At 47.5% G+C, this 11846-nt stretch overlaps 2 protein-coding genes and 1 pseudogene across 3 annotated transcripts; all 3 read left to right on the top strand.

Moving 5' to 3' along the window:
• The first annotated feature begins 1519 nt into the window (after positions 1-1519).
• On the top strand, positions 1520-4465 carry LOC136551102 (F-box protein At3g07870-like). Of its 2 annotated transcripts, XM_066542685.1 has the most exons (3): positions 1520-1615; positions 1721-2976; positions 4311-4465. In XM_066542685.1, the coding sequence occupies exon 2, from the start codon at positions 1752-1754 to the stop codon at positions 2970-2972; it is 1221 nt and encodes a 406-aa protein (XP_066398782.1). In that variant the 5' UTR covers positions 1520-1615; positions 1721-1751; the 3' UTR covers positions 2973-2976; positions 4311-4465. The 2 variants fall into 2 exon arrangements, with proteins under 2 accessions (XP_066398782.1, XP_066398783.1); XM_066542686.1 differs by lacking the exon at positions 1520-1615 and having other exon boundaries at positions 1658-2976.
• Positions 4466-9062: 4597 nt separating this feature from the next.
• LOC136548205 (fasciclin-like arabinogalactan protein 4) lies at positions 9063-9503 on the top strand. Its single transcript, XM_066539811.1, has one exon. The coding sequence runs from the start codon at positions 9063-9065 to the stop codon at positions 9501-9503; it is 441 nt and encodes a 146-aa protein (XP_066395908.1).
• Positions 9504-10227: 724 nt separating this feature from the next.
• Positions 10228-11593, top strand: LOC136548204 (F-box/kelch-repeat protein At3g06240-like; annotated as a pseudogene).
• The last annotated feature ends 253 nt before the right edge of the window (positions 11594-11846 follow it).

The raw sequence follows: 11846 nt of genomic DNA, 5'->3' as shown, positions 1-11846 counted from the left end.
AACGCTCACAAGTGGGCTAGTTGCAACAAGTTGTGATTATAGATGGTCAGGACCTGTTGCAATCCATGCAAATGCCTAGAGTATATGGTTGGGTATTTATCAGACAGCTCAAAGTCGACTTTGAGACGGGCAACTGAATAATGCTCTGAATGTTCACCATTAAAACCTTGGACCGTGTGCCCGTACCACCACTCTACTATGGCTGCCGCTACTAGTATTTATACTCGAAAATGCATAGAAATAATATAGGAACTACATTCCACGTTGATCTATGCTCTATGATGTACGGTATCAAGTTTTTTATGACTAGTTTTTTTAAGGAAAACAACGCTACTATAGTTTAGGCGGTTTTTTTACCAAAGCTTTTTTTGGGCCAATGCACGCAACATGGAGGCCCGTGACCCATCCCGTCGGATGATACGTGCTTGCGCCCATCCCGCTCCACATCCCGACCGATCCGCCATAGTATCACGTCCCCGCCGCTCTCGTGTTCGCGACCTCCATCTTCGCCACACCAGGGAGCCGAAGCAGCTGGACCACCTAGGGCTTAGGCTTCCTCCCCCTACGATCTACTTTTGCAACACTCAGAAGAAACAATTGCAACATACGCCAAAAATAGATGAAACATTCGGAACATACACTTGCAACATAGTCATTTGCAACATATAGATAAAACACTTGCAATATACGTCTGAAAACAGATAAACACTTGAAACATTCGCGTGTAGCCATAGCAACATATGCAACATCCAGATCTACTTTTGCAACATCCAGTGAAACACTTGCAACATAAATATGAAAACATATGAAACATACGCTTGAAACATGCGTGTATAGCCATAGCAACATATGCAACATCCAGATAAAAACACTTGAAACATACGTCTGAAACATTTGAAACATAGGCTTGCAACATGTCTGAAAACGTCTGAAACACTTGAAACACATTGTCGCCGGCGGTCACGACCTACCTGGTGGGGAACTGCGGTGGGACAGGCCTCCCCTTCTTACTGACAATGCGAGGTGGATGGGGGCACAAGCGCAGGTGCAGGCGTAGGCCTCCCTAGCCTCCCCTTCCACGACAGACGAGGTGGATGAGGGCGCGAGCGGGAGTGAGCAACGACGCGTAGGTGGGCGGCATGGGGCGTGCGAAGCGGCCCATCCAGATGGGACAGGCGTATGATTATCTTTTTTTTAAGGGAAGCAACACTTTCTACAGTTTAGGCGGTTTTTTTTAATGTCGTTTAGACGATTTTTTTTGCCAAAGCTATTTTTTTTTGCCAACGCCGGCCCAGCATGAGCCCGTGGCAGGCAAACTCAACAAACCAAAAATGCCACTGCGGCCTGCCAGCGCACTGCGCACATATCAGGCCGGATTCCATCCACTGCAGGCCTTCGTGTCTGTGTGCGCTTGACCGTTTCTCCCGGCCCACAAGGTCCATTTTGTTTTCGTCGCTTCGACGGCACAAGATGCTGCTACATGAGAGACTTTCGGCGGCAGTTTCGTCCCAGATCCCCAGAATCAACTAGATAGTGGATCAACTAGATAGTGGATCAACACCGAGCCCTGCCGCCGTCGGTGGGATCCGGCACCGACATCCATCACGATCCGCTGGTATGCCCTCTTCATTCGGCCCTCGCGACCGTGCCTTCCCGATCGGCCGAACTACAGCGAGCCTGCGCGATACGATCCGACCTCTCGTGTCACTGTTTGCTGCAGGTACGTCTCGAGGCCTTCGATCGTATCCAGCATGTCGTCGCCGGAGCCGCGCCGCGCACAGCAACATCGCAGGCTTCCCGCGCCCGCCACTCCCGCCGCCTGTGGCGGCGGCGACGCCGGCGCTCTGCCCTTGGACGCGCTGTGCGAGATCCTGCTGCGTCTCCCGGGCAAGCAGCTCTGCCGGCTGCGCACCGTGTGCCGGGCGTGGCGGTCCCTCCTCTCCGCCCCGTGGTTCGCCGCCGCGCACGCCGCGCGACGCCCGGAGCCCTACATCGTTGCGTCCTACGCCGACGACGTGGACCTGGACCGCGACAGCCTCGTCGACGTCCTGGACATGTCGTCGGGCCAGATCGTCAGGCACGTGGCGGCAGGGAACGCGAGCGACATGGTCGTGAGCGTGGCGGCCTCCGGTCTCGTCTGCGTCAAGACGATCGACAGCGGCAGCTTCCGGTTGCTCGACCCGGTCACTGGAGCCGTGCACAATTTATCAGACAGGCTCGCACCAGAGCACGCTGCGCGAGGCTTCAGCCTGCGCGACTATGGGGAGCCCGTGCACATGTTTGGGCAGGTCGCCGGAACATGCGAGCTCAAGGTGCTGCGGATGCTTCCATTTCGACAACGGCACGACGGCAGTGGCAGCGACCGTGACGACCTGTTTGAGGTCTGCACATTCAGCAGCAGTGCACGGTGGAGGGGAATGCAGGGACCTCCGAGGTCTTTCGTGTGGAATGAATGGACCAGAGTGGTCGTCGGTGGGATGGTCTACTTCTTAAGCGTGGCGGCGTATTTCGCCGCCGTGAATCGCAGAGCCGATGAGCAAGGCTGGATAGTCCGGTTCGATCTCGAGGCGGAGGAATGGAGGCCAAGAATCAAGGGACCCAGCGACCTCGTTGGTGGTGGCGGCCGGCACAATTTGTATCTGAAGCAGGTTACATTGGCCAACCTGAATGGTTCCTTGGTCATTGTTCATGGTTCAAGCCGCGTCATGGACCTGTGGTTCCTGAAGGACTCCGAGGAAGGCCTTTGGGTCAAGCAGTATAGTGTGCAGATTGAACGTTCTGGACACCTTTCACCCATGCATCCTTTGTTGGTGTTGGAGGACGGCAGGATTGTCACGGTTATTAGATCCATGGGACTGCTGCAGATTTATGACCCAAGAACAAGTACATTCGCGAGTCTGATGATGTTAAGGCATTCCTCTCGAGTTAGTGTGCATACTGGAAGCTTCTTGAGCCTACATGGTGAGAACTAATGAGGTTAGTGTTGCCATGCTTGCATTGTCCTCTTTTTTTTTTGTTTTTTTTACTTAGATGGCATCAATAAGGATTGTTGGCTCCTTTTTTTGTTGTTGTGTTACTACCATTTACTTTCTGGTGTGAAGGAAGTTATGTACTAATAATTCTATAGATACATAATTACTGGAGTAGAGTCCACTACGGGTTTCTAAATTTATGCCACCGTGTCATCCCAGTCCTCTAACTTGCAAAACACTCATCTAGGTACTTAAATAATGTTTTGGTCTAGCTCACTGTAGTCCTATCAGGTCTCTGCTTTACTACCAGATTTTGTATTATTGGCAGTGAAAATTAAAACCTAGAATGTCTGCTCTGACACATCCAGCCTGTCGCTATCGTTGCCGTCAACATCTCTGCTCGAGGGGATGGGACAGTGTATGCGTGTGCATTATTGCATTGAGCACAACTCCATAACAAGCCCTCTTGGACGACGCCGCCGAGACCACCAAGAGCTCAGCCTTCCACCACACGCCCAGGCCCCTGGCCGCTCTTGCTTGAGCCGCTACTGCTTGCTCGACCCGCCCCTGCCCCAACACATTTTGTGTCGCTGATGCCGACACCCTTCTCGCCTATGGTCGCTGGCGCTGACACGCTTGGTGGGGTCGATGACGAGCAGGCATGGCGCTAGTGACAAGAGGTCAACATGAGCGCAACTGCTGCAGCCCTCATGCGTAGCTCACCACCCTCTCGTAGTGGGGAGTCTATGAGGAGGAAGGACAGTGGAGGGGGTAATGAGACCTGGACTCTATTTAGGCACATAGATAAGCATTTAACAAGTTTAGGGACCGGGATGACATAGTGACATAAGTTTAGAGACTAAAAAACAGGCTTTACTATGTGTTAGAAGTTTAATGCTTAACAAAATAATTATGCAGTTCCTGTTCTGGGTCTAAAAGTGTCAATTCATCAAAATATTCCAACAACTAAATAAGTATTAGAAAAAGGAAAGAAAAACAATCTTATGGATTTGATAGAATATCCTTTTACCTAACATTGGTTTGATGCTGAATTTGATAGATTTACTTTAGTCAGAACGCATAATGCAGGTGTAGAATATGTGCCAACAAGAGAAATAGTGAATCATATTGCTGACATGATTAAGAGATCTCTCATCCTTTTATTAAGTTATATAATTTATCTAGAGTAAGAAACCACATATTATTCTTGTTTTGATTATCTACTTTCCACTATTCCAAGTCAATTTCAAGTTACTAAAGCCTAAACATTTTTAAGGGAAATTGTGTTGAAGTCAAAACTAGATCTAATTCTCATATCTTGTATGGTTAAAAATGCAGACTGCGCCTCGCTAAAACTGATTTAAGATGGAATTTTGAAGCCTACGTTATTTCAGAAGATGGTGATGATATGTTGACGCCAATAGATCTTGAAAAAGTTCAGATAAAAGATGATACTTATGTTTTCTACTCATGCGACACATGGTTTTTCAGGCTTTCTGGCTAATAATATTCTTTTGTATCATGTCATTTGCTCCAAATTACTTTTTAAAAGTGCATCTAGCCCTTTAGTGGATTTTGGATGATTGAATGACAACGTGATTAAAGGTCTAACCCGTTTGCTAAGTGTGAACAAAAAATAGGTTATCTCCCATATATTTAATGAAAGCCAAAATGATTATTGTTGGAAACAATCTAGTTCAAACACAAGACAACAATGTAAATATAATTCATGTAAGGCTTATTCATTGTGGGATTTCGATAACTCATATGAAAGCAGGCACATTGAAAAATAATTAATGAGACAAGAAGGATTACATATGGAATGGTGTCAAGCTTGCTACATGAAAGACAAGTATACAAATGAACTTAATGAATGATTCGACACCAAGTGTGAATAGATGTCTTAAGATGGTGAAGATATTAAGGAAAGGCTTCGAGATACTAAGCAAGGGTGAAGGACAAGCGACGGCTTGGCGACCGAGGAACCTAGCTAGGGTGAAGAAGAAAGTACTTGCATTTAGTCAAGGCACCAATCAAATCATGTTGGTCATATTGAAGTGAAGAATCAAATTCTAGATGACTTTATAAAGGGATTACTTGATATCTTTGAAGCCAACTCTCATATGTTGAATAGAATCAAGTCAAATGCTCAAGATGGTAATGCTCAAGGATAAAATCAAAATCAACACGTTAACACCCTCACTTGATGAAGATTGAAGGTTATGGCATTTTGGTTCCAGGAAATTCAACTCAAGCGCTTCAAACTCCATTTTCATTTGATCTTGAGTTAATAGGTATGCCGTACTATTAAGAGGGATGCATCATATTGATAGATAATCATTCATGAGTGCTCAAGCCAACCCATGTGAGTTCTGAGTGTTTGAGAGACAAAAGGGCTAACTTGTTTTCTTCAGGTCTGGCAATATCGGACGTGTCCGGTATTGATACTTGGACGTGTCCGGTATTTGCCCAGCCATAACAATTCCTTCGTTGTCTCAGCTTGGCTTGTCAGGAGTTTCGACGTGAGTCGGGAGTTCCGGGGATCAGGAGTTCCAGCGATCGTCGAGAGTTCCGACGTCTCGAGCGTCACTGACAAAGTGACCGTTGGGGCTATACAGTCACGTGTCCGGTATTGCCCAACAGTCACATAACGGCTAGTTTTTCAAAGGGGCTATAAATATCACTTAGCCTCCACCTTTGGAGGCTGCTGATTCTGCTGACTCTCTCACATGTTTTTGAGCCTTGAGAACACTCTCCAACCCTCTCTTAGTGAGTGATTAATTCAATCTTGCAAATCCATCTTGCAGCCCGCTCAACGGAGAGTAGGTCTCGCCGGAGGGTGAATTTCGGTAAAACATATCGTGTGTCTCGATCTCTCTTTTCACTGAGTATTTGTGATCCACTTGTGTTGCTTGAGCTTGAGAACAGGTTACTACTAAGTGCAAGCAAATTGGTGTGAAAGGAGAAATCAAAAGGATCAAGTTGAGAGCTGATCGGGCAGAACCCGTGTATACCGGACACGTCCGGTATTTGTGGACTCTGTTATTTTTATTCAATCTCATTTCTAACCTTTGTGGTGCAGAGTTTTAGCTCCTAGATACCTTACACATACCTTGTTTACTCTGTTAGCAAACTCGTGAGCGGTTTATTTCTCTGATTCGGAGTTTCCAATCGTTTCCGTATTTTGAAGGGTTGAATTTTAGAAACGCCTATTCACCCGCCTCTAGGCGGCATCCTCAGTTCTCTCACTTTTCCATTTTGACTATCACATATTGATATTTATTAATTGGCTTAGTTTGACTCATCCTATATATTTATGCTTTGCTTTATCTATGCCACTTTTTTTCCTTTTTTTTGAGTTTCATATGCTGCTTTTTCATATACTCATTCTATATATTTAGCAAAATTATCAATGATCATGAGTTGTGGGGAAGGTTCTATAATTTCGCTATGTTGTCTCCTCAACAATGGCATACTAATCAAGGCATCAATGATATAAATAGCAGTTTTTTGGTGTACTAAATCTGCGGAGCCCAACGTTTGGAGTACTAGTAATCCAAATGCTCCTTTTTCCAATAACAATAGGGAATCTAATAAATAGAAACATACCACATCAACTCGAAAGGTAAGCAATTTCCATATTCTTGTACGGTAGGAGTTCGAGTCCGGGTCATCATCTTCTTCCCGTGCTACTTCTCTATCTCGGATGGAGCGAGTTCGTATGGTAGTAGTTCTTGTCGGTTTCTTTCCCACCACCTGGTTCTCTACCTCATGAGTTCCGGGTCAAGTTCTTGGCCACCATCTACTACTCTTCCTCACAAGTTGGGTCAGATTCTTCTCTTCCTCATGAGTTCTAGTCATGTTCCTAGCCATTGCCTTGTCAACTTAGTCCTGGAGAGGGGCAATGATATTATAAACCAAAGAAGACAAAGCAAAACACAAAGGTGAAGGGTTAGTTGACAACCCACTTGGACTCGACATCGTCAACAGGTCATGGTTCGGGTGGAAGGGCTCTAAAGTTTGGCTCTCTATTGTTTGTCGATGTCGGTGGACTTAGCTTGCTGAATAGATCGTCAACTGTAAGGTATCATAGTTGGGTGACTCGGTGAATCTATATAGCTGCTACCTTGAGTTCCCACACCCTACAATCTAAGGCATGAAGCAGTTTGAGGGCTCATGATCATCATAGGGTAATCTAAGGCATGTAGCAGTTTGAGGGCTCTCTCATGACCATTAGAGGGTACTGTAGCTTGTTGGCTCTCATCTTGTTCACAGTGGATTGAAAGCGACTGAATATCAAATTAACACTCTCACTAGGCAAGGTCTAAAAGTTTTCGTACTCACGGGTCTCAAACAGTCATGTTAGTTCAGTTTGAAAAAAGAGATAAAAAACAGCTCTTTGTACTTGGCCACATTATCTCCTCGCGGATCCATCGAGCAACTTGCTAGAGCGGCTTGTAGGTTAGCAACATTTTCCCCCTCCTCCACCTTGTAGAGTTAATTCCTCTGAGAGTTGATCGATCGTTGTACGATGGATGATGTTAGTAGGATTGAATGGATTTGTGGGATCACCCTCCGTCTTGTTGTCTTCAGGCATCTTGATAGTAGATTGATCAACTTTTTCCCTAGAGAAGTTGCCAAAAAATATGTTCACGCCGAATCAGATCACACACCAGCGACAACGAGGGCTAGCACAGCCGAGGTCGCACACGACTTATCACATAGCAAGAAACTCCAAGATCAGCAAGACCATCCAGTCGGTCGGTAGAGCCGATTTAAAGCCCGTTCTTCGTCTCAAAAACTCGAGAGCACCTCCCAGTAAGACCTGTCGGGGAGATAGACATGGAGGTTGTCATAGAGTTGGCAGGGCCTCCTAGAACACCGTCGAATCTCGTCGAGAGACGCACCAACCTAGAATGTCGCTGAATCTCATCGAGAGCGCCAACCTAGAACGCCGCCGAATCTCATTAACAGACGCGGTGAATAGCAAATGGTTGGAAAATCTAGGGAAAAAGATAATAACTTTATTTATATCCCTACCCCCTCTATAATACACCAAAAATTTCTTTAGTAAATAAATCCACCCCCTCAACCACCCCACGGTCATGCCTACTCTAAGTCCACCCAAATTTGTGTATAAAAGTAATCCAACTTCATACAAATGAATGATCCGATCTCTTCTCGAGCCTTTTTCTCTTACTCATTGAAGAATCTAAGGCCAAAATTATCCAGATCAAGCACATCATTGACAGGCTTCCAACTTTTTGCAAAAAGTACCCACCTGCCACTGGTTATTGCATACCAGTTCGTTCTTTCCCTTCTTTTTCCCATCCCGCATGAACAGTTCGGCCATTGTCCTCATCGGTAGTAGCGGATGCACGGAGGACATTGGGAGAGCACTGCGCGGAGGACGCTAGAGGATGCGAGCGAGCATGCTCTCCACTCCGCCGTCGCGGCTCGGTTTCCACGACTCTGGGAGCTCTGTCGCAGCCTCACGGGCACGCGCGGACTCCGCCACCGTCGTTCTGACGCGAGCTCTGCCACGGCCTCTCCTCTCCTCGGCCACCGGCGAGCCCCAGGCAAGAGGAAGAGCTGCTGTGAGAGGAAGAAGAAGCAGGCCATGAGACCGACAAGCGGGTCCACTCATAAGTGAGAGAGACTGACGGTCGTTATGTGCATTCATTATGTGACAAAAATATTTAGTTATACAATACAATGTATAAAACGTGAAACTTAATGAATATGATTATTATTCATTTTATTTTTCATAAACTTTATCTTACTAGATATATGCCCGTGCGTTGCACCATGGACATGAATTTTGTCGACATCTATAGCAACATGGCTTAGAGATCTACATGATCCGCCATGCATGTAAACATATAACATTCTCCGAAAATTTTGTTGGGCCTTCTTAGGCTTCTCAGGCCTCGCATACTTGGGCATGGGCTGGCCACTATTGTCTATGACTGGACCAGGAATTTCACATGCTGCTTTCATCGGAAAAGGAAAATATATGGCGACAGAATTACCGGGTGGAGCGGCCGAGGGGAGGGGGCCGGTCGTCCTTGACGCTACTTGTCGTGCCGAATGGGAAACCTCCCACAATGGCTGTCGTCGTTCGCATTCGTGGCCGCGTCGGGCGCTGACCTCGCCGACGTTCTCCGCTTCCACGTCCTACTCGAGTTCCTTGCCCCCGCCGACATCCGCCGCTTGCCTGCCTCCGTGAAGATTGTGACCACGCTGTTCCAAACCACCAGCCGCGCCCCCGTGGACCTCGGCGCCGTCAATATCACCACAGTGGGCGCCTCCCTTGCCGTTGTCCGTTTGCTGGCACCGTCCCCGGATTCGAATGCCACCGTCCTCAATGCCATTACCGCGGTGCCGTACAACCTTAGCGTGCTGGCGGTGAACGGCCTCACGGCATCCGACGGTCCGAGTTCCACATGCCCGCGGCCGTCAACATCACCCGTGTCCTCACCGACGCACGCTCCTTCAGCATGGCGGCGTCCATGCTCGAGGACGAGGTGAATGCTGGTGTAGAATTGTAGATGGGAGATGGCCACAATCCTCTTCATCTTGGGCCTTGGGGCCACCGGTGGTAGGGAAGCCATGTGTACGGTACGTGCCGGATCTCGGCGTTCCGGCGCTGCAGTTCGCGCGGCAGCGACGGTGGCACGGACTCCCTCTCAGCAACCCGCTTGGCCCGCTCGGCGACCTCGTCCACCAACCGATGGGCTTCCTGGAGCCGCTTCATCCACTGATCCACAAGGGAAGACGACGGCGCTCACCTTCACGCGGGGTTGTCATTGTGATCTGAAGAACTGGACACGCCATGCTGACGCCTATGCAGGATGCAGCTACGCTGCAACATCCCAACGAGTTCCAGCAAGGAATTTGCGCCTTGATTTACTCTGGCGCGAGATAAGGCACGATCTTTTTCATGGAGAAAGTAGGTTCAGATTTAATCTAAAAAGGACCTCCTCTCCCTTTTTAGGTGGTAATAGATTTTGTATTTTACCGTTACGTTAGCACAGACACATTACTAATGGAGTATAGATGGTCTTATCCTATCGAAAGTAACGTGGTTCAACGTAAGAAAAAAAGTAATGGTCCTATTTTTATATCGTTTACTATAATTTTTCTTATAATTGTACTAAAATTAGCATGGACCCATTGTAAAACTTGACCTGGGTCAAATTTGATTATCAACACCAAGCACTCAGATCTTCTATTCCGAAGCCGCAGACAACAGGCAAACGCAGCGGCACGGCGGCAGAGGCTATCAAGTTAACCTAACCACCGGCGGGAGACTTTAACGCTCATCTTCGGCGGTGCATCCCGGGGGTTCCACCGCGCTTGCTTGGTAAGCTAACCTCTAGTCGTCTACCTGCTGTTGGATCCGTGCAATCAGTTCGGCGCAAAATTTAATTTTTCTCCGACGATTGCATTGCAGATCGGTCGTTACCACTTACCAGCATCGACTATGGCGTCGTCGACTCTGCGCTCCGGGACAGAAGCAGAAACAGGGGGAAGCGTGCTACCTATCGACGCGATATATGAGATCCTGATCCGCCTTCCAGCCGAGGAACTCTGTCGCCTCCGTGTCGTCTGCCGGCCGTGGCGATCCCTTCTCTCCGATCCTCAGTTCATCGCCGCTCATGCCACCCGTCACCGACGGCCGCTCTTCGTCGCAGGCCACGACAAATCATATCTTGCTGATGGCATCCTTTGCCGCATCATAGACCTCTCTGGCCGGGTCATTTAGTATATCCGCTGGACTTCGAGAGAAGACGAGCGGCTGATGCTGATATCCACTCATCACAACCTCGCCTGCTTTGCAAAAGGGAACAGCATGCGCTACCAGTTGCTCAACCTAGTCACTGGAGAGAGATTTGCCCTGCCTGAAGAATTGTCCCAGGAACACGCCACGGAAACTCGACTTCTTGAAATATTATTTTATAGGGTTTCCATTGCATTTGGGCAGGTTGCCTCGACGGGGGAGTTCAAGTTGATTCGTGTGATTGATGATAACTCCATTTACCATTACAGATTCCCCTCTGGACATCAGCTATGCGAGGTTGACACTCGGTGGCAGCAGGGATGCTCGGTGGAGAGGAAAGAAGGCCGCTCAGGATCGTGTTGATATGAGACCGCTGAGCAGAGCCGTCGTCGATGGAGTTGTGTATTTTCTCTTGGACGAGTATGTGAGCAACCAAGATGTTCAACCACAAGGCATTGCATCCTTTGACCTGCTGACAGAAGAGTGGAGGTCAATTCGCCGAGGACCTATAAGCATCCCTGGTTACTATTCTAATCTTTCCCTGGCTGCCCTTAATGGATCCTTAGTTCTGGTCGACTGTACGTCACATGTTTCAATGGACCTATGGTTTCTGATGGACTTTGAAAAGAGCTTGTGGGTCAAACAACATACTGTCCAAGTCAATTTGAGTGTCCGTGATGAATTCCGTGCACATCCTTTGGTGATACTGAAGAATGGGAGTGTAGTTATTTATATTGGATCTAGACGATTATTGAGGATTTATAATCCATGGAACAACACTTATACACATGTGGCAGAGATGGTGTCTAGTGAAACATGTGGCAGAGATGGTGTCTAGTTCAGTTCATGCTGATATCTTTGTCTGGATACATTGGCGAAAAGCTGATGGGTACTAGATTGTTATTTGTGCTTCGTTCTGTGGTTTTGACTTTTTAAACAACATTTAAGCAACACTATGTATGATAAAAAAAAGTGCTAGATGACTTGAGAATTTGAGTTCACATCAACTGTCCTCCATCATGGATTTTGTGCATTTTCTATCATGAATTTGAATTCGCATCAACTGTCCTCCATCATGGGTTATATAAAGT

The sequence above is a fragment of the Miscanthus floridulus genome, chromosome 4, assembly GCF_019320115.1.
Source record: "Miscanthus floridulus cultivar M001 chromosome 4, ASM1932011v1, whole genome shotgun sequence".
NCBI classification, from domain to species: domain Eukaryota; kingdom Viridiplantae; phylum Streptophyta; class Magnoliopsida; order Poales; family Poaceae; genus Miscanthus; species Miscanthus floridulus.
This window is presented reverse-complemented; position numbering and strand designations above follow the sequence as displayed.